Here is a 25363-nt window from a genome sequence, read left to right on the forward strand (position 1 = left end):
AGGCAGGAGAATTGCTTGAACCCAGGAGGCAGAGGTTGCAGTGAGCCGAGATCGTGCCACTGCACTCCAGCCTGGGTGAAAAGAGAGAGACTCTGTCTGAAAAAACAAACAAACAAACAAAAAACCCGACAATAGAACCAAAAGACAAAGTTACAAGACTGGCTTCTTTTTAACTTTTATGTGTTGAGTTACTGTAAGCTTGGTTTCTGTTACAGACTTATAGCAATTAGCTATTTAAAATATAAGCATTGTTCTGAAAAATAATTTAAAATATGTATATATGTATAGACGTATTTATCTTCACAACTTATAACTGGCAATATTATACCCAGGAGGGTTTGTTACAAGGTACTTTATCCTGTTAGTAAATATATATATATTTAAATTTTACAGTAAGCAGAAAAGTTTTGTGGTTGGGATGTATGCAAAAGTGACACATAATAGTTTAGAAGACAACTAAATTTGTTTTCCAGCTGTTTAGGCATTTTTTTTTTTTTTGTACCTTCTTCTTGATTTGAAGGGTTTGGTCTTGTCCTAATTTTAGCCCTCAAAACTGGCCCTTACAATCTTACATTCCCACCTCTTCCATGATAGTTCCTGGGCCCAGAAGAAGGCAACTTGTATAATTTTAGAAGCAGAGCATTAGCAGTGAAATAGATCCAGGCCCAATGGGATGTCAAATGAGAGAGATTCATATGGTCTTCACAATACCATGATACTGGCTTCCTTGAAGCAAATAAGGAGGGATAAATAACATTTATAGTTTGACAGTTACGAGAGTTACTATCCTTCATTATAAAGCAACTCTTAAATGTTTCTTAACCAAAAAGAAACTTACATTTTTTTGAGAATTGACATCTTTGTGTTTATAAAATGTTAACAAATGCATATTTTGTGCTTCTAGTATTTTAACTTTTAGTCACCCAAATTTTCAGTTTGGGGGGTTGGGGGGGGCAAAACCCGAGGGTTAAAACATGACTTTAAGATTTTTAAGTTACTGGAGAGTTTTGAGATTAAATTCACCAAATTAAATTTTTAGCACAGATTATCAAGGTTATGTAAATTAAAAGGGCATCTGAGCTAGTTTTTGCCAATCTGATAGGCACTTACTTTTTTTTTTTTTTTTTTTTTTTGAGATGGAGTCTCGCTCTGTCGCCCGGGCTGCAGTGCAGTGGCTGCAAGCTCCGCCTCCCGGGTTTACGCCATTCTCCTGCCTCAGCCTCCCGAGTATCTGGGACTACAGGCGCCCGCCACCTTGCCTGGCTAGTTTTTTGTATTTTTTAGTAGAGATGAGGTTTCACCATGTTAGCCAGGATGGTCTCGATCTCCTGACCTCGTGATCCGCCCGTCTCGGCCTCCCAAAGTGCTGGGATTACAGGCTTGAGCCACCGCGCCCGGCCGGCACTTACGTTTTTAAAGTTAGTTGATTAGAACTCTTTCATGTAGTTTTGAAGTGAAATATCACTTCCACATGACACATACAAATATGGAGATATAACAGGCATGCAGAATAAAAGACATGCTCAAAAGTTACTTTATTTGCCTGTTTTCAAAAACAATTTTTCTCCCTTACTTTACATAACTAGTAAAGTTACAGGAGCCAACAAAAGGTGAAAGAGAGAGCCATCCTTCAAGGCCTTTTCAAAAGAGAAAGAACAGCACTTTTAAGATATCAATCTGAAGAATGTTAAAGAAACAATTAAAATGTAAAAACTTCTTACATTAAAAATAAGTCAGCTAGGCACGGTGACTCACACCTGTAATCCCAGCACTTTGGGAGGCCGAGGTGGGCAGATCACAACGTCAGGAGTTCGAGACCAGCCTGGCCAATATGGCGAAACTCTGTCTCTACTAAAAATAGAAAAATCAGCCAGGGGTGGTGGTGCACACCTATAGTCCCAGCTACTCAGAAGGCTGAGGCAGGAGAATTGCTAGAACCCAGGAGGTGGAGGCTGCAGTGAGCTGAGATCATGCCACTGCACTTCAACCTGGGTGACAGAGTGAGACTCCGTCCCCCGCAAAAAAAAAAGTCAATATTTCTAATAAAGTCTTGTTTTAACCAATTACTTGGTTTTGTACTAGTGCGTTTCTTAAAATATTAAAGACCCATCTCTAGAAAGATTATTATGATTATTTTTAGTTATAGACAATTGAATTACGTAGCTCCTTTAAAATTTATTAATGTTATTATGACTTAGTTCATTCACAAGTGTTCAGACTGTTTTATATTAAATACCCCTCTTTCTTGTACAATCTCATCATTTTATTTTGGACAAAATTTACCACACAAAATTCTTTCTTATATAAAATATGTTTTCTTTAAGCCTTTTAAATTTTTTTGTCAAAATACCTGTTTATTTTGTAACTTTCTTTATATCGCCCTTATTACCTGGTTTACCTTGTTTCATATATAACCCTTAAATAAGGTTTGAATTAGAAGATATTTTACCTTCAATAAAAACATTAAAAAATTCTTAAATTGGAAATTACCCAGATACTTAATATCAAATAATAACCTTAGATCCTAAATTATGACAAGTTTGTTTACCAGCATTTATTCCATTACATTTACCTGATTAATTTAGTAGTTTACCTAGATTATTTGCAAAAAAGTGATAGCCAATATTTTTTAAGTTATTTTTCTATTAACCATTTTTATAGCTGTGAATTTCAGGTGTTTACTTAAGTAATAAAACTTATGGTTACTTTTAAGGATATTTATACAATAACTCAGTATTTAGCTGCTTTCATTTAAACCAACAATATTTCATAAGCATATAAAATCAAAGATCACTCTGTCTTGGGCTGGGTTTTATAGTTTATAACACAGCAAATCTTCTAATATTCTGCGGGAATAAACATGAAATGACTTGATCAATAGGTGCAAACAAAATGCTAACAATTCTAAAGACATTGCTGATATTTGACCAATAATTTTAAAGCCAGCTAAATCTTTACTAAAATAAAATCTTATTTAAGTAAAGATTTTACTTAAGTCACGTGAACTTGAAAAAGCATTTAACCAGTCTTTTTTTTTTTTTTTAGTATCTGATTTAGCACTTTTAAAAGCCAGTTAATCAGAGCTCTTCGTATATGTGTGTGTGTATAGATATTATTTTATTTTATTTTTTATTTTTTATTTTTTTTGAGACAGAATCTTGCTTAGTCAGCCAGGCTGGAGTGGCACAATCTCAGCTCACTGCAACCCCCATCTCCCGGGCTTAAGCAATTCTCCTGCCTCAGCCTCCCGAGTAGCTGGGATTACAGGCATGTGCCAACATGCCCGGCTAATTTTTGTACTTTTAGTAGAGACGGGGTTTCACCACGTTGACCAGACTGGTCTCGAACTCCTGACCTCAGGTAATTCGCCCGCCTCAGCCTCCCAAAATGCTGGGATTACAGGCATGAGCCACTGGGCTCAGCCTCTTCATATATTTTTAGTCGTGAAAATATTGTATACACACACATAAATATATGATGTATTAGGCATGCTGGTAGAAGCACATTGTAGAGACTCATAAAGACCTTTTTCTTTTTGTCATTTTAAAAAAAATCTTACCCTAGGCAGTTGTCAGTTAAATAGCCTTAAATTTGCATATTAAAGGCAACTCAGGTGAAATCAGATAGTAAAATTTACATCATAAGGTACTAAGAGAAAGTCTGGTATGCTAGAGGGAAATTAAAATGGATTCAATTGCCAGTTGAACATGAAATCATAGAAGCCTATGATAAAGGCCTTTAAATGCACACACACACACACACACAGAGTTCCCATAGCTATTTCTTCAGTACTTTAGCCATGGGATAAATACAACTTTGCCAGCTTGCAAAAAACTGTTAGATCCAAACGGTGGTTTTTATCTCAGTAGAAAAGCAACAGCAGATTTAAAGCAGGCAGAAAAGAAAATAGAACCTAGGTACTCTACAGTTTGCAGGTCGACCTTAGGAATCTTTTTCCTTAATGTAAATGTGCACAAAGACCATATTACTTCTATTTTATATAAACTCTGGCAAGTAGAGGTGCCATAAAACCTACAGAGTGCCCAGAAAAGGATCATTCTCCTTGTTTTCTCCTTCTTAGATTTGTTTCTCACTTTTTTTTTTTTTCTTAAAAGGAGGAACTGAGCTGTAGCCTAGGGTTTTTGTGTGATGGATCAATGTGTGCTGCTTGTGGGCAGGACTCCACAGTGTATCACCACTGAAGCATTCCCGCCCTCCCAGGTGTCTGGGTTTCTCTCTCCAGAGGTCTATGACTTCTGAGAGGGCTCAATACCCTGGGTGATCAGCCCTTATATGCATTTCCTGGATGAGCAATTTTAAATTAATTTTTGTTGGGGATTTCCCTGTAGGGCTGCTGCACGTTGGGGAGGGTCAACACCCTAGACACTCCCACGAGGCCCTTGGTCACCCAGGGCACATTTTTGACTAAGAGGAGCAAATGCCCTTTCTCTTTGGAGCTGAAAAATTCAGTCTCTCATTTATCTATGAAAACAACAGTTCAGTTCCTTATGCAAATGCACACAGATGAACCAAATCAAGATAAATTTTAGGAGAAAAAGCAAGAGAGAATTCCATGTAGAATGCAGCTCTGAACTAGAATAAGGATCCTGACACAACAACTTCCTAAGAGAAAACCAACTCAGAATAAATCAAGGACCATCAACCAAAGGGAGGTCTGGGGTTCAGGAGGACTTACCAGTTCCACTGGAGGAGAAGCTCAAAGTCAGGTAGGCTTCAGTGGGCCCTGCTGGTACCTTAGCTCTAAGTTTGGGCAACTCCTTCAGGATCCTGAGTCTTCTCTGAGGCCCCACGTGTTTGGGCACCAAACTATTGTTGACAAAGAGTGAAACTCTGTAAAATATGTTTAAGAGATTTATTCTGAGCTAAATGTAAGCAACCATGGCCTGTGACACAGCCCTCAGGAAGTCCTGAGAACATGTGTCCAAGGTGGTCAGGGTGTAACTTGGTTTTATATATTTGAGAGATACATGAGACATCAATCAAATACATGTAAAAAATACATTGATTTGGTTCAGAAAGGCAAGACAACTCAAAGTGGAAGCTTCCAGGCTATAGCCTGGAAATTTAAACATTTTGTCACTGACAACTGATTAAGTTTATCTGAAGACCTGGGATCAAAGGAAATGTTCAGGTTAAGATAAAGGATTGTGGAGACCAAGTTTTATTGTGCAGAGGAATCTCTCAGATAGCAGACTTCAGAGAGAGAGAGAGCAGGTTGTAAAATGCTTCTTACTGGACTTAAAAGGGTGCCTGGCTCTTAGTTGATTATCTCATATGGAAAGGAAAGAAGGAAAACAAAGGGGAAATGGGATTCCCTATAGAATGTGGACTTTTCCCACAAGAGACTTTGCTGGGCAATTTCAAGATATGGCAGAGAAATATGTTCCAGGGTAAAATATTTTGATTTTCTTCCTTGTCTCATAATGCTATGCCAGAGTCAGATTGGAAAGTAAGTCATGATATAAAGGGTTAAATAAAACCCATCTGGTGAGAATTTATGGTTTGTAGAGCATGACTCCCCAGACCCTTTGGCCAAGGAATTTGGCCAAGATTAAAAAAAAAAAAAAAAAACCAGAGCTTAGTCCTCACTACCAACATTGTTAGGGCCATAGGCTCTTGGACCCCTAAAGTTTCACTATAAAATCACTGACATGAGCCAGATTGACTAACAGGAGACAAATATTGCAAATTTATTTAACATGTATGCATGGGAGCCTTCAGAATGAAAACCCAGCTTCTCAATGATTTACAGAAATTTTTATACTGTAAACCAATACTAAGATAGGCCTCAATCAATTTGGAGGTTATTTTGCCATGGTTAAGGACACGCCTGTGACACAGCCTCAGGAGATCTTGAGAACATGTGCCCAAGGTGATTGGTTTACAGCTTGGTTTTATATGTTTTAGGGAAACATAAGACATCAGTTATTACACATAAGGTGTATATTGGTTTGGTCCAGAAAGGTGGAACAACTCAAAGCAGGGGCTTCCAGGTCATAGAAGGATTTTCTGATTGGCAATTGGTTGAGTTTATCTCAAGACCTGGGATCAATACAAGAGAGGGTTAGGATAAGGGATTGTGGAGATAAAAATTTTTATTATGCAGATGAAGCTTCCAGGTAGCAGGCTTCAGAGAGAATAAATTATCTTAAGGTCTCTGTTTTAATGTTAATGCTGGTTAGTTGTGCCTGAATTCCAAAGGGAGGAGGGTATAGTGAGGTACATCCAATCACCCATTTCCATCATGGCCTGACCTCCTGTCTCAGGTTAACTTTAGAATGCCATTGACTGAGAGGAGGGGTCCATTCAGTTTGCTGGGGGTGCTTAAAATTTCAGTTTTGGTTTACAGTACCATCCTGAGGCTTCAGAAAAGAATGCAGACTGAGAGCATGACCAGAAACAGGTTATACTGGTAAATCAGGTTGAGTGGCAAGAAAGGTTAAGAGAGAGAGAAAAGAAGGACATTAGCTAGCAAAGCTGACCTTGTTAGATACATGAAGACTCCTTCAGAGAGAATAGATGGTAAATGTTTCTTTTCAGACTTTTAAAGGTATCAGATTCTCGGTCTCTCCTGGATGTGAGAAAGGCATAGAAATGTTGGGGTTATCAGACCCAACACCAGGTGGTGGGGGCAACGAAGTCTGGCGGAGTCAAAGGATTGAGAAAAAGACAGTTTGAGAAGTAAAGTGGGACGAGGGGGCCACCGCAACTGTGGAGGCTGCAAAGGTCCTGAGCTCTGGGAGACCATGCTATTTATTGGTAATCCAACACAGAAACAGGTGGCGAGAATGAGGAGGTCAAAAGGGCAAGCACATGATCTACAGCTGTGATGGTTTAGCATTTATGAGGACCATGTTCTGCTACTTGAGATAATGGGAATACAATCAATGTAGGAGCCTAGGAAGGCTAGAAGCAAGGAGTCAGCAAGTCTAGACACATTCCAGAGGCCATTATGTCAGACATGCAAGCCCTGCCCCAGCTTTCTTCCCAACACTCAGCTTTTTCCTAACATGCCCCCTTTCTCTTTTTTGAAAAGAGAAGTTATAATTATTACTATCATTATTACTAGTATAAAAGGTGACCTCTTTTAATTGAGCAAGGCAATTATAGGCTGTGAAGCCTTTAATTTTCAGTTGGTGATCCAGCTTCATTTTTCTTAGCCCTTATTCAAACTGGAGTTACTCTGGTTTGAATGCTTCCCACATATCTCCCCTTTCCCTTTTACAAGAGGACCCTTAATCCTAGGGGTTGCAGAAGGATGAAGGTCCATCTTCTGTAACTTCATGCTGAATAGAGGTGATGATATTCCTGCCTAACTAGTAGGGTCTCTTGTATTCAGGGTAGAAAGGAACTGAGTCAGAAAGCATTGGTCCATTAAGCATCCGTGACTCTGGTTTGTCTTCGTTCCTTCTTCACATTCAGATTCAACTGGCTCATGGCTCATACTGGGGGAACCCGGTCCATGGTTGGAATCCATGGGTCCCTCCAGTCTCCCATTCCATGGTCACACACATCTTGAGGGCATCCCCATGGTTCATTCATCTACTGCAAAAACACAAGCATACCCTCACCCCCATGTTAGTAAATCTACTGAAACAGAAGCAAAAACTTTTGTGGCTGCAGCTGGGAGGCCACTGATAATGGGAAACAGGCCCCTTGTAACAGAAGGCACAGGGAAAGCAAATCGAGGCTTTGCAAACCTTCAATTTGCACTGTACAGGTGGGTCCACTAGATGCTGTGGCTTATGATAGATCTTCAGATGTTTGGTGGGCACCCACACAGGCACCTGATTGTCACCTGGAGAGACACAAGCAAATTCTCTTCCCCATAAAATTATCTTTAGGCAGGGATCGGAGGAAGTAGATTCAGAGGTAAGGAGAATTTGGGGGCCTATTGCTTCCTGATGTTTGATAGGTGTTCCCTCGTAACTTAGGAATTCCCTTTCACTCCATATTGCTGTGTGGGCATAGAGGACTAGGTAAGCATACCTATATATGTATATATATTTACCCTTTTTGCTTCTCCTAATTCTAGGGTATAATGGCACCTGCTTTTGCTAGGATGTCTCTCCCTAACAAAGGAGTGGAGCCTTCAGGTATTATTAGAAAAGTATGTGAAAAGAGTAAAGTTCCCCAGTCACAACTTAGGGGCTGGGAGAAGTATCTAGTGACTTCCTGTCCTAGGACTCCTCGGATAGTGACAGATCTGGAGGACAGTTGTCTGGGACAGGAGGGTAAGACTGAGAAGGCTGCACCAGTGTCCAGGAAACAGTTAACCTCCTGGCCCTCAATGGTCAAACATACCTGGGGAGGGTGATGGCATGGGCTGGCGCTTGCCCCAGGCACCCTCAGTCCTGCTGCTAGATCATCTGGTCAGTGGCTTCTGACTCAGACGACCTTCGTCCCCTAGAGCAGTGGGCCTTCCAGTGATTCCCGTGACATAAGGGGCATGGACAAGGGGGTGGTTTATTTCTAGTCAGACAATCTTTTTTAAAGTGTCCTTGTAGACCGCACTGGAAACAAACCCTATTAGGCATTCGATTTGCCCAGTCTTTCCCTTTTTCGGAGCCTCCAAAGTCCACTTGCCTGAAGGCCATGACTAAAGTGGTGGCCTTTTCTTTTTTTTTTTTATTCCTGTTTGTCCCATTCTACCTGCTCCTGATCTCTATTATAAAAAACCAAGGTTGCCAAGTTCAATAGGGTTTCTAAGTTTTGCTCTGGGCCTAAGGCAGACTTTTGAAGTTTTTTCTAATGTCTGCAGCTGACTGAGTGATAAACTTATCCTTTAAGATTAGTTGGCCTTTAATAGAGTCAGGTGACAGAGAGGTATGCCTCCTCAATGCCTCCCTTTGTCTCTCCAGAAAAGCAGTAGGATTTTCTTCCTTTCCTTGTATTATAGTGAACATCACTGAATATTTCATAGGTTTCTTCCTAGTTTTACTTAGTCCTTCCAGGACGCAAGTTAGCAAATGTCTGTGGCACCAATCTCCATGTTCCGATTCTGTGTCCCAGTGAGGGTCTACACTGGGAACTGCCTGCTGGCCTGTGGGGAATTTTTCTCTTTTCTCTGTTGTCATCCTATCATTGACCTGACTGAGATACCAGAGGTCATCAAACTCTCAGGCTGCAGTTATGGAGACACTTCTTTCATTTGGAGTTAGTGTCTCATCTAGCAGTAACATTATATCTCTCCATGTCAGATCAAAGGATTGTCCTAACCCTTGTAAAACATCAATACAGCCATCAGGGTTATCTGATAATTTACCTAGGTCTATTTTAATTTGTTTCAAGTCTGAGAGGGAAAAAGATACATACACTCTGACTGGCCCAAATTCTCCAGAATACATCTTAGGAGTGTTTTTGCCTTGTGGGAAAGTTTCCCATCTGAAAAAAGAACATAGGGATGACAGCACCCCTAGTCATTTTCTGATGAGCAATAGTCCTAGAGCATTCTCTATGGTCATAAGACTTATTCCTTTCCAAGATGCATAACCACCCATGGACCTCTGCTTATCAGATTAGTTATGCTCACCGATGTAGCAGTCCTGCACCTGTTTTCCTGCCTTTCTTGACCACAAAGAAAGGGGTCTGGGCTGCTGGATTCTAGTGGTCCTTTACCAGCGTGCCCAACATACCTTTGCACTCGGAGGTGAGTTCTAGAGCTAGGCTGGGTTCCTGAGTATTTCATAATAACCCAGCTACCCCATCAAGATGCACTCCCATAAACAACCGTTCTTAGGCAAATTCATTTCAGAGAGAGTGTAGGTAACCTTTTGAGTCAGGATTGAGATAGAGTTGTTTTGTTTTTTTTTTTAGATAACCACTTTTCCAAAGTGAACTTCCTTTGTGTCTGTGGACTAAACTATCTAAGGCCACAAGACTAGAAGTTAGGATAATACATGTTACACCGTTAACTTTTAGCAAATTTTACTTCTGTTTAAACCCTTGTAAGTTTGGAATTTCAATTATCCTTTGCTGTCTATAAGACCTTGTTTAGTCTAAATTAACTTAGAATTGGTATAGATGGTTCCTTCCTGATTCTGTACTTTAAGGCTTGGCGGAGTGCAAACAGCTCGCATGTTTGAACAGACCAATTATTAGGCAATTTTTCTAACTCTGCTTCTACAAGAGTTTCCCTATCAATTACTGAATACCCATTTTGTGTGTGTGTGTGTGTGTGTGTGTGCACGCGTGTGTTTCCTCAATCACATGGGAGGAGCCATCTATTGTCCTGTCCTGAATGGAGTTCCTGCTAGGTCTGGTTAGTCCTCTGTATGGTAATTAAGATTTAATTCCCTCATTAGGAAATCTGCTGGGTTAAGGGAATTTTCAGTGGTTAATGTTAAATCGCCTTTTCCTCACAGAATAGCCCCAAACTTTAAGATTTTTGAGTTAGTAAGCTACATTTTTGCTTTTTTTTTTTCTTAGGATAGCTCTGAACTGGTGAGGTGTGCTCACAATGAGGTTTCTTCTAAAAGAAAGTTATTTGTCTACTTTCTTCTGCTAGGAAAGCAGTTGCCGCTACAGATTGAATGCACTTGGGCCATCCATGGGTTACTGGGTTAGGATTTTTGATAGGAATGCTACTGGTTGTCAATGGTCTTGAGAGGTGAACCCAGCTGGACTCCTGCATTGGGTGGGGACTTGGAGAACTTTTGTGTCTAAAGGATTTTGTGTCTAAAGGATTGCAAATGCACCAATTAGTGCTCTGTGTCTAGCTAAAGGATTGTAAATGTACCAATCAGCTCTCTGTAAAATGGACAAATCAGTGCTCTGTAAAATGGACCAATCAGCAGGATGTGGGCAGGGCTAAATAAGGGAATAAAAGTTACCGGAGCCAGCCAGGCAACCCGCTCGGGTCCCCTTCCATGCTGTGGAAGCTTTGGGCTTTTGCTCTTCACAATAAATCTTACTGCTGCTCACTCTTTGGGTCCACACTACCTTTATGAGCTGTAACACTCTCCACGAGGGTCTGTGGCTTCATTCCTGAAGTCACTGAGACCATGAACACACCAGGAGGAACAAACAACTCCAGATGCACCACCTTTAAGAGCTGTAACACTCACTACGAAGGTCTGCAGCTTCACTCCTGAAGTCAGCAAGACCACAAACCCACTGGAAGGAAGAAACTCTGGACACATCTAAACATCTGAAGGAACAAACTCCAGACACACCATCTTTAAGAGCTGTAACACTCACTGCAAGGGTCCACAGCTTCATTCTTGAGGTCAGCGAGACCAAGAACCCACTGGAAGGAATAAATTCCAGACACATTTTGGTGACTATGATACTACGATAGGTGCTCACCTATCGCCAAGTGGTGAGCACCATTGAACCCCTTTTGCTTGCTATTCTGTCCTATATTTCTTTAGAATTTGGGGGCTAAATACCAGGCACCTGCCAGCCAGTTAAAAGCAACTGGCGTGGCTGCCAGACTAAAGACACAGTCTGGGAAAGGGCTCTCTAACAACCCCCAACTCTTCGGAGTTGGGAGCATTGGTTTGCCTGGAACCACCTTCCACTTTTCCTGTACTTCTGGGCTGAGCCAAGTGTCGACAGAGAGGAAAGCTATTCAGCTCAGGGGTTCCAACAACAGGTTGGTTGACCCTGGGGCCATGAGCAGAACTCTCAAAGTCATGTGCTTTTGGACTACACCCTTGTTTACACTGACAACAAGGTAGTATTGTAGTGTTATAGGGTCACAGAGAAGACCTTCAATTATCAATTATAGGTTTTAAATTTATCCTGGTTTTAAAGGAATAAGGTACACTGCTTTTTCTTTAATTACTCATATATCTCTTTCTCTTTCTCTCCTTTGTAGGTAGATTTTGGAAACACAGTGGAAGGATGTCCCCATTTCCACTATAGGAATATGTGCCTCCCTTTAACTTACTCAATTCGTTTTCATCCTGATCTGTTATGTTGTCATAGACCCAGTTCCAGTTGTTAAAGTACTGGGTTATCAATTCTAAGGCCCTGGACAAGGATCCAAGGCTTGGAGATTGTATTGCAGGGGGGATAAGCTGGGTAGAAATTGGAGAGGAGAACGTCTTAAAAGGAAAGGTGGTCCAATTAGCTATATTCTGTCCTCCCTGCTGGATTGTAGTTATAGGAAATTGCCATGCTTCAAGGTCTCCCTTGGCTCTAGCCTTTTGAATAGAATTTTGTATAGAACCACCAGTTGCTCCGGGTTTTAATGTTGCAACTACAGGAGCAGTAAGTTTTGTAGCTACTTCCTCTTCTCACCCATTAAGAGGAGAGAGAGGAGGTGGTTCTTCACTTAATTCAGCAGGGGGAGCTGATGGGCTAGTAAAACATACTTTTTTCAGTTTCCCTTTCTTTTCTTTAATTTCCTCCATTTCCTGTTCCTCACATTCAGAATCTGAAGTTAGATTTTACACTTGTCCTCCTCTTCCTCATCTGAATCTGCCTCATCATCTGTTTGAAATGATTCGAGAGCAGCTTTTATTAGCGCCCACAATGACTAAACCGAGACTGGAATTTTTGCTCCGTCTTTATATACTTTTAAAAAATCTCTGCCAATTCTCTCCCATTCATCCAACTCCATAGTCCCTTGTTCTGGGAACCACGGGCAAAACTGCTTTCGTGCACTAAAGAGTGATAACAAATTCTGAGTACTGACTTTCACTCCCCCTCTTTGTAATAAATGCCTTGAGAAATTTAAATAAGCAGAACGTCTGCTTTCACTTTGTCCCATTGTTACACTGGTTCTTCTGAGCGCTCAGCTTTCCTGCCGAGTTTCTTTTAGATGTCCTTGGGTGTCCTTTGACGATGTGTCCTCCTATTTCACGTGCTCTAGCGTTCCTTCACCAGGGTCTTCATTGCCCCATGTTGGGCAGCCAGGAATGTTGGGGTGATCAGGCCCAACACCAGGTTGTGGGGGCAACGAAGTCTGACAGTGTCAAAGGACTGAGAAAAAGACAGTTTGAGAAGTAAAGTGGGACCAGGGGGCCATTGTGACTGTGGAGGCTGTGAAGGCCCCAAGCCCTGGGAGCCCATGCTATTTATTGGTAATCCAACAAAGAAACAGGTGGTGAGAATGTGGAGCTCAAAGGGCAGGTGCATGATCTACAGTTGTGATGGTTTAGAATTTATAAGGAACATGCTCTGCTACTTGAGATAATGGGAATACAATCAATCTAGGAGCCTAGGAAGGCTAGAAGCAAGGAGCCAGCAAGTCTAGACACATTCCAGAGGACATTATGTCAGACATGCAAGTCCTGCCTCTGCTTTCTTCCCAACACTCAGCTTTTTCCCAACAGAAAGAGGGCAGGGCATTGCTGCATTAATAGATATTCTCTACAGATGTACATTTTCCCCCATAAAAGATGGTTTTGCCAGGGCGCTTCTATTTGCTAGCCAAGTGGCAGCCATTTCAAAATATGCCAAAGAAATATATTTTGGGGTAAAATATTTTAATTTTTTCTGTTCACATCAGCCTTTTCTTTTTTCTGAAATTTCTTCTGTCAGGGCTGTTCTCTGTAACACTTCTCTCTGTCTCTTTCCCTACACTCAGCTCAATCTGCTCTGATGTCCTGAGCAATTCATTTCCAACCCCTAACATGCATTCCCCATTCAGAAATACAAAAGCCCTTTAGTTAGCACAGTGTAGGCTCCATAAAAGAATGTATGGTTCTATTATCACCCTAGCATGTCCTTAAGATCTCATCCTTTACCCCATTATGATTATAAAAATGTCCTTCTTAGCTATACAGAATGCTTCCCCAAAATGAGTTCTGATAAACACACAGTTCTCCCTCTTGTTACATTAATATTCAAATTTAATCCAAACATTCCCAATTGAACACAATAGCCTCACCACCACCCAACCACCCTCTGCCAGAATAGTTCACAGGGACTGCAGGAAGTGAGTGACATCCATTTGGCGATGGTCATCTGTAAAATGACCAAAAGGCAAATAAGAAAGTGAGGAACTAGAAGGATGAATGATCTGGGTGATAGATCTAAGAGCTCTGAATGCACAGAGCCGGGGTGGCTCACCAATGCCTGGCACCTTGTCTTCCTCTAAGTATCAGGTTCCCTGCCCTGGAGCACTGCTGTACTGGTGGGGAGGTCCTGTGGCCCAAGGATCAGGAGGAGTGGAAAAGACGGACGGGCCTTCCACTCTATGACATCTATGGGCAGTCAGAAACGGTAGGTGGTGCAAACCAGGAAGTATCTGAAACAGGTCTGAATTAATTTAAAAGTTTATTTTGCTAAGGTTAAGGACACGTGCCTGGGAAACAGGTTTGTGCCTTTCTCCAAAGATGATTTTGAGGGTTTCAATATTTAAAGGGGAAAGGGCAGATTTGGAGGAAAAGGAAGAAATTTTTTAAAGGTGTGGGTAGATATGAGGCAAATGGTTGCATTCTTGTGAGTCTTTGATCAGCTGTTTACATGTGAGAGAAGGGTAGAGGAAAAGTCACTTGTGCATTCATCTAGATCAGTGAATCTGCATTTTTACATAAGATAAACGTAAGTCAGAGAAAGCAATTGGGTACACATTTGTCTCAGGAGAGCAGAGGGATGATTTTGAGTTCTGTTCTTTGTCCTATACCTGTGAAGATGAGCTATCAATGTCAGGGTGAAATTTAACAGAACTGTTTTACAGTAATGATCTTTGGGGCCCACAAGGAATTTCTTAGTGGGAAAATTGCAGGGGAGGCATGTGGTTTTGTTTTGTTTTTTTATCTTTTTAGCTCTTATTTAGGAATAAAATGGGAGGCAGTTTCAACTGATGCAGTTCCCAACTTGAGTTTTCCCTTTGGCTTAGTGATTTTGGGGTCCTGGGATTCGTTTTCCTTTCAAAGTGGACAGGTCCCTTCTGGATAGTCATGATATGCTCAGCAACTGAGCCCAGCAGATGTGCTGAATTATGCCACATGTGCGGGACACAGCCCCATTGCATGCACAGCATTGTTTGGTGCCAATCGGAGGCTCTAGAGTTCTAGGCTAATTTGTCCCAGATCTATCTGCAGAAAGAAAATGTATAACTCATCATCTTACCACGGGACCAATGTGCTGACAACTCTTGGACAAAACCTTAAAAAGGGGTCTAAGGCTGTTTTAACACTGTCCCTGTGGTCATCAGCTCAAAGGAGCCCCAGAAGGTGGGTGGGATAGGAGACTCTCTCCAGCAACGTGGAGACCACCTCCTCCAGCAAGTACTGTCAGCTCCACTAACCCTCACTAGGGCTGCAAAGGCAAGTGGAAGCTGGCTCCAAAAGTTCATTGCTTGGTGTTTAGGAGGACAACTCACACATTTGACTGTGGAATACTAGCAGGGTGGATAAGGGAGCAGATACTTTCTGTATATACCAAACACATATACACACAAACAGTGTCATTCCAGAGTATCACTGAGCTGCCAGGTGGGTGGGACATTTAGAGTATTATGCATGTCTGGAAGTTCAAGGACCTCATCAGTTACAGCGTGGGTGAGCATCTCTTCCAATACATTTGCAATCCATTTCCAATGTTGGACAGAGCCACTTTCCCCCTCTGCCTCCATTATCCCTCTAGCACATAGAGGATGACTGCTATCCCAGGCCCTATGCAAAATTATTATTTTAGTGCCAACTCACATACTCAACTGACATTATTTTGCAAAAAAATATAATAGCAATTCAGTTAATTTGTCTGCTTCCAGACCTGAAAAATGGTGACACTTTGGGCCTATGTTTGAATGGCTCACAGGTCATATTTGGACAAGGAGGATGGTGGGCCAAGACAACACACAACACCCATGACTCCAATATTTGCAGCACTAGATGGTACTTAATTTCTCAAAACACTTTCACATCTGTTCACTCATGTGTGCAACGTTTTTCACATGCCTACAGTGTGAACAGTGATGTGGCAGTGGGCAAAGATCTTCCTATCCCAGGAGCACAGACTTGGGTCCAAGTCTCAGCTCTGCCAATTATAGTTTTTTTTTTTTTTTTGAGATGGAGTCTCGCTCTGTCGCCCAGGCTGGAGTGCAGTGGCCAGATCTCAGCTCACTGCAAGTTCCGCCTCCCGGGTTTACGCCATTCTCCTGCCTCAGCCTCCCGAGTAGCTGGGACCACAGGCGCCCGCCACCTCGCCCGGCTAGTTTTTTGTATTTTTTAGTAGAGACGGGGTTTCACTGTGTTAGCCAGGATGGTCTCGATCTCCTGACCTCGTGATCTGCCCGTCTTGGCCTCCCAAAGTGCTGGGATTACAGGCTTGAGCCACCGCACCCGGCCATAGCTTTAAGACCATCGGGATACTATGTATGCTTTCTCACCTCAGCTCCCCCACCTTTAAATGGAAATTATAGTGCCAATCTTAACAGATTGTGATAAGGTAAATAAAAAGAAGTATATAATGCTCTGGCTGGTGTCTAACCTGTAGTATGTGCTCACATTGCAGCTGCTGTGGTCCTTGCTATTTTTGATGGGTATTGTTCCAGATGTTGGAAGCTCAGGGATGAATAGGGCAATCTCTATTCTTGGGATGCTCATTATCTACTGAAGGAAACAGACAAGCAAAAATAATTATAATGCCCTGTGGGCTGCAATGGAAGTATGGGAGAAATGCTTCAGAAAGACAATCTTTCCCTGACTCCTCTTGGAGCTTGAGAAATAGCCAGTAGTCATCATTCATTGAACACATGGTGTGTGCCTTGTATTATGCAGAATTTTCCATATGCTTACAAGCACTCTGGGAGGTAAGTGTTATCATTATTGCCCTTTGATGGAGGAGATCAAGAGGGATTAATTGGCATGCAGTTAGTGTGTGGTGGAGTCAAGATTCAAACCCTCATTGGTCTGAACGTAAAGCATGCAGCTATAGAAATAAATATATTTGTGAGAACAATAAAGGAGGAATCAAGTTCATCAGGAAGACAGATGAAGATAGGGCAGTGCTAACAGAGAGAACAGCACAAGCAATCCAGACAACCTCCACACACACTGAGGCATCCTGCAGGGTGAGATTCACAGGCCTCTTCCTACAGGTCACTGACGACAAAGGCAACATCCTGCCACCCAGCACAGAAGGAAAAGTTGGCATCAGGATCAGTCAAGAAGTTGTGGCAGAATCCCTATCACTACTTAACAGCCTCACGTAAATGTTTGTTACATAGACTAGTGGCCTTCCCATAGCAAACTGACACATGCCTGTTCAATGGTGGGCATGCCCCACATTATATGCCCACAGCCAGGGGAATACCCTGTTTCTTCTTTCTTTGCTTCCCCCTTGGATTCTGTAGACTCTGCACTTAGTACAGAGCCAGACCACACTGGTTGCAGAAAATGACCGTGGAATAGAGTTGGGTCAACACCTTGAGCCTAGACCCAGGCCTTCCAGCTTCCCTACAAGGGCTCTTTGTGCAGCGTCCATTGAGCGGAATACTACATCTCTGAGCAGGAGGTGCTGTGTATGATTCTGGCTGCTTTGTGATCAGCCTGACCTCTCTAATCAACCCCAATCTTCTTTCTTTTGTGAACAGGGAATAATTTGTGCCACCCTCCGGGAAATGAAGATCAAGCCGGGTTTCCTGGGGAAGGCCAGTCCACCCTACGACGTCCAGGTCTGGTCCTAAGGGCATTGGCAGGGAGCAGTTAGGGCTCAGTGGGGGTTGGACAATTTGACACCAGGTGACAACACCAGCCACACTTCTCTGCCCCAGTCATCCTTCCTCCTGTCTTCTCATTTTTCCCTTCAGTTTCCTATGGAGGTCTCAGTTGAAAACTGCATTATTGTGGGCATGAACACCACTCACCCTAGCAGCTAGGGCATCACACACAGTGGGTAGGAAAGAACACCTAGAAGCTGCACTGGCAGCCCTCTCTAGCAACTGGTGCTTTTCATTTTTCTTGATCAGTGTTTTCCAACTTGAAGACACATTGGTGACATCTACTAACCCATGAAACACAGACCCCGGGCTTGAGTTTCACATTTGCTTATTTGAAAGGCTTTTGACAGTTTTATTCCATTTTCTGATGTTTCTTCCATTATTTTATCCACACTGGTGTTCCATGCGTAAGCCAGACAGTGCTTGGGTGGGACAGAAGGGCTGGGGCCTCCTGCAGGGTACGATTCACAGGCCTCTTGCTACAGGTCATTGATGACAAGGGCAACATCCTGCCACCCAACACAGAAGGAAACATTGGCATCAGAATCAAACCTGCCAGGCCTGTAACCCTCTTCATGGGCTATGAGGTAATGACCCCCCATCTGCCACCATCATGACCCCAAGGATCCTGACAGGGAACTCTGCATCCTGAGGCTTCTTCAAGTCTTCTTTTATTTGCTCCAACTCAATGAAATGAATGAGTTTTCATTCAACTCGAAGCTCACAGTGCATTTCCCCATCCTTTCCTGTCCTAACCCACCTGGGACTTTTGGGCTGACGGGGTAGAATGAAGACTGGCTTCAGAACCATCAGACTTGCGTTCCAATGATCTACTGTAGTCAAGAATATAGGCTTTGACTGGATTCAAATAATATCATCTCACTTACCAACAACATGGTGTAAACAAATCACTTATCCTTGCTGAGTCTCCAGGGAACTCTATTATCCAATTTTACAGAGAGAAAAGCTGTAGATAAAAAGCATCGCACTTCCTCTGCACATCAAATACATAGTAGGTTTAGGATTTTAAAAGATTAGTAACCCAGAGATTATAGAACACTGAGATGGATTATAAGGAAACCTGCTGAAACTCCTGATCAAATAAGCAATGGCCCTCCCAGGATAGGAATGGCTACAAAGAGGAAAATCTTAGCTTCCAATATTGGCCGTGGAAGGATGACCAGACCCTGAAATTGATTTCAGACTTCATCTCCTTTCTCCAAAGACACTTCACTGGCAGCTGTCCTGGTGTCACTGCCATCCTCACACTGCGGTTTCAAGGCAGCGATGGTTCCTTTTGATACTGTTGACCAAAAGGGGACATACAGGCCTTAATTAGCCTTGATTCTCAGCAGCACAACTTAAAGTTTGGATAAAAGAAAAATTAGGCCAGGCAGGATGGCTCACGCTATAATCCCAGCACTTTGGGAGGCCTAGGCAGGTGGATCACAAGGTCAGGAGTTCGAGACCAGCCTGGGTGACACAGTGAAACCCTATCTCTACTAAAAATACAAAAGATTAGCTAGGCATGGTGGCATGCACCTGTACTCCCAGTTACTTGGGAGGCTGAGGCAGGAGAATCACTTGAACCTGGGAGGCAGAGGTTGCAGTGAGTCAAGATTGCACCACTGCACTCCAGCATGAGCGACAGAGCTAGACGCCGGAAAGAAAGAAAGAGAGAAAGAGAGAAAGAGAGAGAGAGAGAGAGAGAGAGAAAGAAAGAAAGGAAGAAAAATTAAACATGGGGTAACACATATACATTATACAATGTCCAGGCAACTTTGAGAACCACAGATATATATCTCCTTATTACAATAATTCCAGGAGATTTTTTAAAATAGTAGTACTTGGATCCAACCAGAGATTATGGTTGAACTGAAATGGGGATAATCCAAAGCAATATTTAGAGAAAAAACAAAACAAAACAAGGTCTTGCTCTGTCACCCGAGCTGGAGTGCAGGAGCGTGATTAAAGTTCACTGTAGCCTGGACCTCCTGAACTCAAGTGATATTCCCAGCTCAGCCTCCCAATTAGCTGGGACCACGGGCAGGTACCACCATGTCCAGTTAGTTTTTTGATTTTTTGTAGAGATAAGGTCTCACTATGTTGCCCAGACTAGTTTCAAACTCCTGGGCACAAGTAAACCCCCTGCCTCAGCCTCCCAAAGTTCTGGGATTACAAGCATGAGCTATTGCACCCAGCTAACTTTTTTTTTTTTTGATTGAGCATGACATATTTTATTTTCCAAAGGTATCCTAACATATACCCACACCTACATGTCCATGAAATGTTAGGTTTCCTCCATTGAGACTTCTTTGGGTTTTTATCCCTTGTTATTTATGTAAAAGTATTACAGATTTACCATGAGACCCAGCAATTCCACTTCTAAGGCTATATACTCCCAAGAAGTGGAAGCAGGAACTTGAACAGATACTTTATTTTTTACTTTATATTTTATTTATGTAAAATATAACATAAAATTACTCTTTTCACCATTTTTGAGTGTACAATTCAGTAGTATCAAATAAAGTCACAGTGTTGTACAGCCGTCACGATTACCCATCTCCAGAAAATGTTTACCATCCTAAACAGAAATTCTGCTCAATAAACAACATCTCACTGCCCCAGTCTCCAGTATGTGATAACCTCTAACCTACTTTTTAAAATACATGAATTTGCCTATTTTAGGTTCCTCATATAAGTGAAATTATACATCATTTGCCCTTTTGCATCTGGCTTATTTCACTTAGCATAACGTTTTCAAGTTTCATCTATGTCTTAGCATGTAACAAAATATCATTCCCCTATAAGTCTGAATAAAAGTCCACTGTATGTATACAATACATTTTGTGTACCCAGTCGTCTCCTAATGGGCATTTTGGTTATTTCCATATTTTGCTTATTGAGAGTATTGCTGCTATGAACGCTATTGTTTAAGTATCTGTTCAAGTTCCTTCTTCCATTTCTTGGGAGTATAGACCTAGATGTGGAATTGCTGGGTTCCATGGTAATTCTGTGTTGAACTTTTTGAAAAAAATTACCAAACCACTTTCACAATGGCTCCACCATTTTACATTCCCACCAGAAAATTTTTTATCCATTTTGAGTTAACTTTTGTATGTGTTGTAAGGCAGCTTCATTATTTTGCAAGTGGACATTGAAGTTTCCCAACACTATTTGTTGACGACTGACTTTTCTCCATGGACTGGTTTTGGCACGTATACTTAAATCAATTGACGATATATGGGAAATTTTCTTTCAGGACTCTCTATTCTATTGCAATGGTCTGTCTATCTTTATGCCAATACCACACAGTTTTTAGTACTGTAGTGTTATAGTAAGTTTTGAGATCAGTGTGAGTTTTCCAACTTTATTATCCTTTTTTAAAATTTTTTATTTACTTATTTTTTTGAGACCAGATTATGAGACTGGCTAATTTTGTATTTTTATTAGAGACAGGTTTCTCCATATTGCCCAGGCTGGTCTTGAACTCCTGGCCTCCAGCAATTCACCTGCCTTAGGCTTCCCAAAGTGCTGGAATTATAGATGTGAGTCACCACGCCTGGCCTTTATTTACCTTTTTAAAGATTGTTTTGACTGTTTGGGGTCCTTTGAGATTCTCTAGGCATTTTAGGATAGGTATTTCTAGTTCTGCAAGAACAAAAAAGCCATTGGGATTTTCATAGGAATTGTGTTGAATCTGTAGATAGCTTTAGGCAGTATTGTCATCTTAATATTAAGTCTCCAATAAATGAGTATCATATGTCTTTTCATTTGCTTATCTGTTCTTTAATTTTCTGTAGTAACGTTTTGTAGTTTTTAGGGTACAAGTCTTTTGCCTCCCTGATTAAATTTATTACTAGCACTACTGTCTTGTATTCTTTTTGATGCTACTGTAAATAGAATTGCTTTATTAGTTTCCTTTTGGAGTTTTAATTTTTAGTGCACAGAAGCACAGTTGAGTTTTTGTGTGTGTATGGATTCTGTTTTTTACAACTTTACTGAATTTATTTATTAGCTTTAACCTTTTTTTTGAGTGTGTAAAATTCTTAGGGTTTTCTATATATGGTCATGCCATCTGCATACAGAGATAATTTTACTTCATCTTTCCAATTCAGATGCCTCTTATTTCTCTTTCTTGCCTAATTGATTTGGCTAGAACTTCCAGGACTATGTAGAACAGAAGTGGTGAAAGCGGGCATCCTTGTATTTTTGGTCTTAGGAGAAAATCTTTCCAGTTTTCACCATTGAGAATAATATTAGCTGCCGATTTTTCATATGTGGCCTCATCATGTTGAGGAAGTGTCCTAGTTTATTTAGTGTTTTTACCATGAAAGGGTATTGAGTTTCCTCAAGTGCTTTCTCTGCCTCAATTGAGAGAAAACCATGTGGTTATTTTCTTTTCATCCTATTAATGTGGTTTATTATATTTGTTGAGTTTTGTATGTTGAAACAGGAATAAATCCCACTTGGTCATGATGTATAATCCTTTTAGTGTGTTTCTGGATTCGGTTTGCTAGTGTTTTGCTGAAGTTTTTGCATCAATATTCATAAGAGTTATTGGTCTGTAGTTTTCTTCTCTTGTAGTGTTTGTCTGGCTTTGGTGTCAGGGTAATGCTGGCCTCATAGATTGACTTATAAAATTTTTCCTTTTCTTTATTTTTTTAAAAGAGTTGGAAGAGGATTGGTCTTAATTCTCCTTTAAATACTTGTCAGAACTCATCAGTGAAGCCATCTGGCCTAGGCCTTTTCTCTGCTGGAGGGTTTTGTTTACTAATTGTACCTCCTTACGAGTTACAGATGTATTCAGAGTTCTATTTCTTTGTGATTCATGTTTTTGGTAGATTGTGTGTTTCCAGTAGTTTTTCCATTTTATCTAGGTTATCAAACCTTTTAGCATACAATTGTTCATAGTATCCTCTTATAATTCTTTTCATTTCTGGAAAATCTTAGTAATTTTAATCTTCACTTTTTTATTAATCAATCTAGCTGAAGACTTGTTATCTCTTCAAAAGAAATAACTTTTGATTAAGTTTTCTTTGTTGTTTTTCTATTTGCCATTTTATTTATATGAACTCTAATCTTTATTTCCTGCTTCTGCTGTGCTTGGGTTTAGTTTGTTGTCCTTGTTCTGGTTCCTTAAAGTGTAAGGTTTTCAGTTTGAGATCTTCTTTTTTAACATACGTGCTAAAGACTGAATGTTTGTGTCTCCCCTAAATTCATATGTTGAAATCCTAACCCCCAATGTAATATTTGGAGATGATTATATCATGAGCATGGAGTCCTCATGAATGGTGTTAGTTTCCTTTTTATTTTTTATTTTAGTAGTTTTGGTGGTACAAGTGGTTGTTGGCTACATGGATAAGTTCTTTAGTGGTGATTTCTGAAATTTTAGTGCATCCATCACCTGAACAGTGTGGTCTTTTATCCCTTACCTCCCTGCCAACCTTCCCCTCTAGTCCCCAAAGTCCATTATATCATTCTTTGCCTTTGTGCCTTCATAGCTTAGCTCCCACTTACAAGTGAGAACATACGATATTTTGTTTTCCATTCCTGAGTTACTTCACTTAGAATAATGGCCTCCAGCTCCTTCCAAGTTGCCACAAAAGACATTATTTCACTGCTTTTTATGACTGAGTAGTATCCCATGGTGTATATATACAACATTTTCTGTATCCACTCCTTGGTTGATGGGCACTTTGGTTGGTTCCATATCTTTGCAATTGCAAATTGTGCTATAAACATGCATGTGCATATGTCTTTTTCATATAATGACTTTTTCTTTGGGTAGACACCCAATAGTGGGATTGCTGGATTGAATGGTAGTTCTCCTTTTAGTTCTTGAAGGAATCTCTAAACTGTTTTCTATAGCAGCTGTACTAATTTACGTTCCCACCAGCAGTGTTAAAGTGTTCCCACAACCATGCCAAAATCTATTGTTTTCTGATTTTTCAACTATGGCAATTTTTGCAGGAGTAAGGTAATATCTCATTGTGGTTTTAACCTGAATTTCCTTGATGATTAATGATATTAGTGCTCTTTAAAAAGCAACTCTGGTAGGGTTCTCCAGAAGAGTCCCATTCTTCATGTGAGGCCACATCAAGAAGACAGCCGTCTATGAACCCTCACCAGACACCAAGTTGGTTGGTAACTTGATCTTGGATTCCCAGCCTCCAGAGCTCTAAGAGATAATATCTATTGTTTATAACCCACCCAGTGTATGGCGTTTTGTTATAGCAGCCTGAATAGGCTAAGACAGTATGTGTGTAAATTACCTTCTTAGCACTGTGTTTGCTACAACCTGTACATTTTAATATGTTGTTTTTTATTTCATTTGTCTCAAGATAATTTCTAAATTTCCTTGTGATGTCTTCTTTGTTAGTTAAGAGTATGTTGTTTGATTTTCAAACACTGGAAAATTTGTGATTTTTTAAAAGTTTTCCTTCTGCTAATTCCTTTCATGTGACTTGATAAGATGCTTTGTATAATTTCTGTCTTTTAAAGTTAGTTAATAGTTATCTTCTGGTCCATCCTTGAGAATGTTCCATGTGCACTTGAGAAAAATGTGTGTTTTTCTGCCATTAGATGGAGTTTCCTGTATATGTCTGCTAGGTCCAATTAATTTATGGTGTTGTTCAAGTCCTCTATTCTCTTATTGATCTTCTGTCTGGTTTTTCTACTCATTATTGAAAGTGGTATATTAAATTCTCCAGCTATTGCTGTAGAACTGCACACTTCTTCTTTAAATTCTGTCAATGTTTGCTTCATGTATTTTGGGGCTCTGAAGTTTATTGCCTATATGTTTATGACTATCATATCTTCCTGGTGAATTGATCCTTCCATTAATATATAGTATCATTTTTTATCTTTTGCAATTGTTTTTGACTTAAACTTTATTTTGGCTGGGCATGGTGGCTCATGCCTGTAATCCCAGCACTTTGGGAGGCTGAGGCAGGTGGATCATTTGAGGTCAGGAGTTCGAGACCAGCCTGATCAACATGGAGAAATCCTGTCTCTACTAAAAATACAAAAGATTAGCCAGGCATGGTTGTAGGCACCTGTAATCCCAGCTACTGGAGGCGGAGGTTGCGGTGATCTGAGATCGTGCCTTTGCACTCCAGCCTGGTCAATAAGAGTGAAACTCTGACTACAAAAAAAATTTTTTTTTGTCGAATATTGGTATAACAACCCACAACCCAAGCTCTCTTTTGGTTACTATTCACAGGGAATATATTTTTTTCCATCTTTTAACTTTCAACGTATTTTGGTCTTTGTTGTTGTTTTTTTTTTTTTTTTTTTGATGGAGTCTCCCTCTGTTGCCAGGCTGGAGTGCAGTGGCGCAATCTCAGCTCACTGCAACCTCCAACTCTGGTTCTGGTTCAAGTGATTCTCCTGCCTCAGCCTCCCCAGTAGCTGAGATTACAGGCAGGCACCACCATACCCAGCCAATTTTTGTATTTTTAGCAGAGACGGGGTTTCACCACGTTGGCCAGGATGGTCTCCATCTCCTGACCTCGTGATCCACCTGCCTCAGCCTCCCAAAATGCTGAGATTACAGTTGTGAGCCACCGCACCCAGTGGAATTCGTGTCTTTAAATCTAAAATGAGTCTCTTGTAGATAGTGTATATTTGGATCATGTTTTATTATCCATTTAGCCAGTTCCTGTCTTTGGATTAGAAAGTTTACTCCACTTACATTTAAAGTAATTACTGATATGGAAG

General features: G+C 40.9%; 2 protein-coding genes across 4 annotated transcripts in view; one reads left to right on the forward strand and one right to left on the reverse strand.

Annotated features, from left to right (window-relative positions):
- ACSM1 (acyl-CoA synthetase medium chain family member 1) overlaps positions 1–25363 on the forward strand; it is a 62170-nt gene that overhangs the window by 30547 nt on the left and 6260 nt on the right. For both annotated transcript variants that reach the window (XM_017849931.1, XM_017849921.1), the window contains exons 8-10: positions 14073–14196; positions 17516–17596; positions 18127–18228. In XM_017849931.1, coding sequence (XP_017705420.1) covers positions 14073–14196; positions 17516–17596; positions 18127–18228 — 307 coding nt within the window. The remainder of the gene's footprint in view (positions 1–14072; positions 14197–17515; positions 17597–18126; positions 18229–25363) is intronic.
- The window catches only part of THUMPD1 (THUMP domain 1 NAT10 acetyltransferase adaptor), a 55595-nt gene continuing 46686 nt past the window's right edge, over positions 16455–25363 (reverse strand). Inside the window, exon 7 of one of the 2 annotated variants that reach the window (XR_001881066.1) lies at positions 16455–16532. The gene's annotated coding sequence lies outside the window, so the exon portion shown is untranslated. Of the gene's footprint in view, positions 16533–18892; positions 18945–25363 lie in introns of those variants that run through there. The other variant, XR_001881062.1, reaches the window with a different exon arrangement.

The sequence above is a fragment of the Rhinopithecus bieti genome, unplaced genomic scaffold, assembly GCF_001698545.2.
Source record: "Rhinopithecus bieti isolate Rb0 unplaced genomic scaffold, ASM169854v2 scaffold_1918, whole genome shotgun sequence".
NCBI classification, from domain to species: Eukaryota; Metazoa; Chordata; class Mammalia; order Primates; family Cercopithecidae; genus Rhinopithecus; species Rhinopithecus bieti.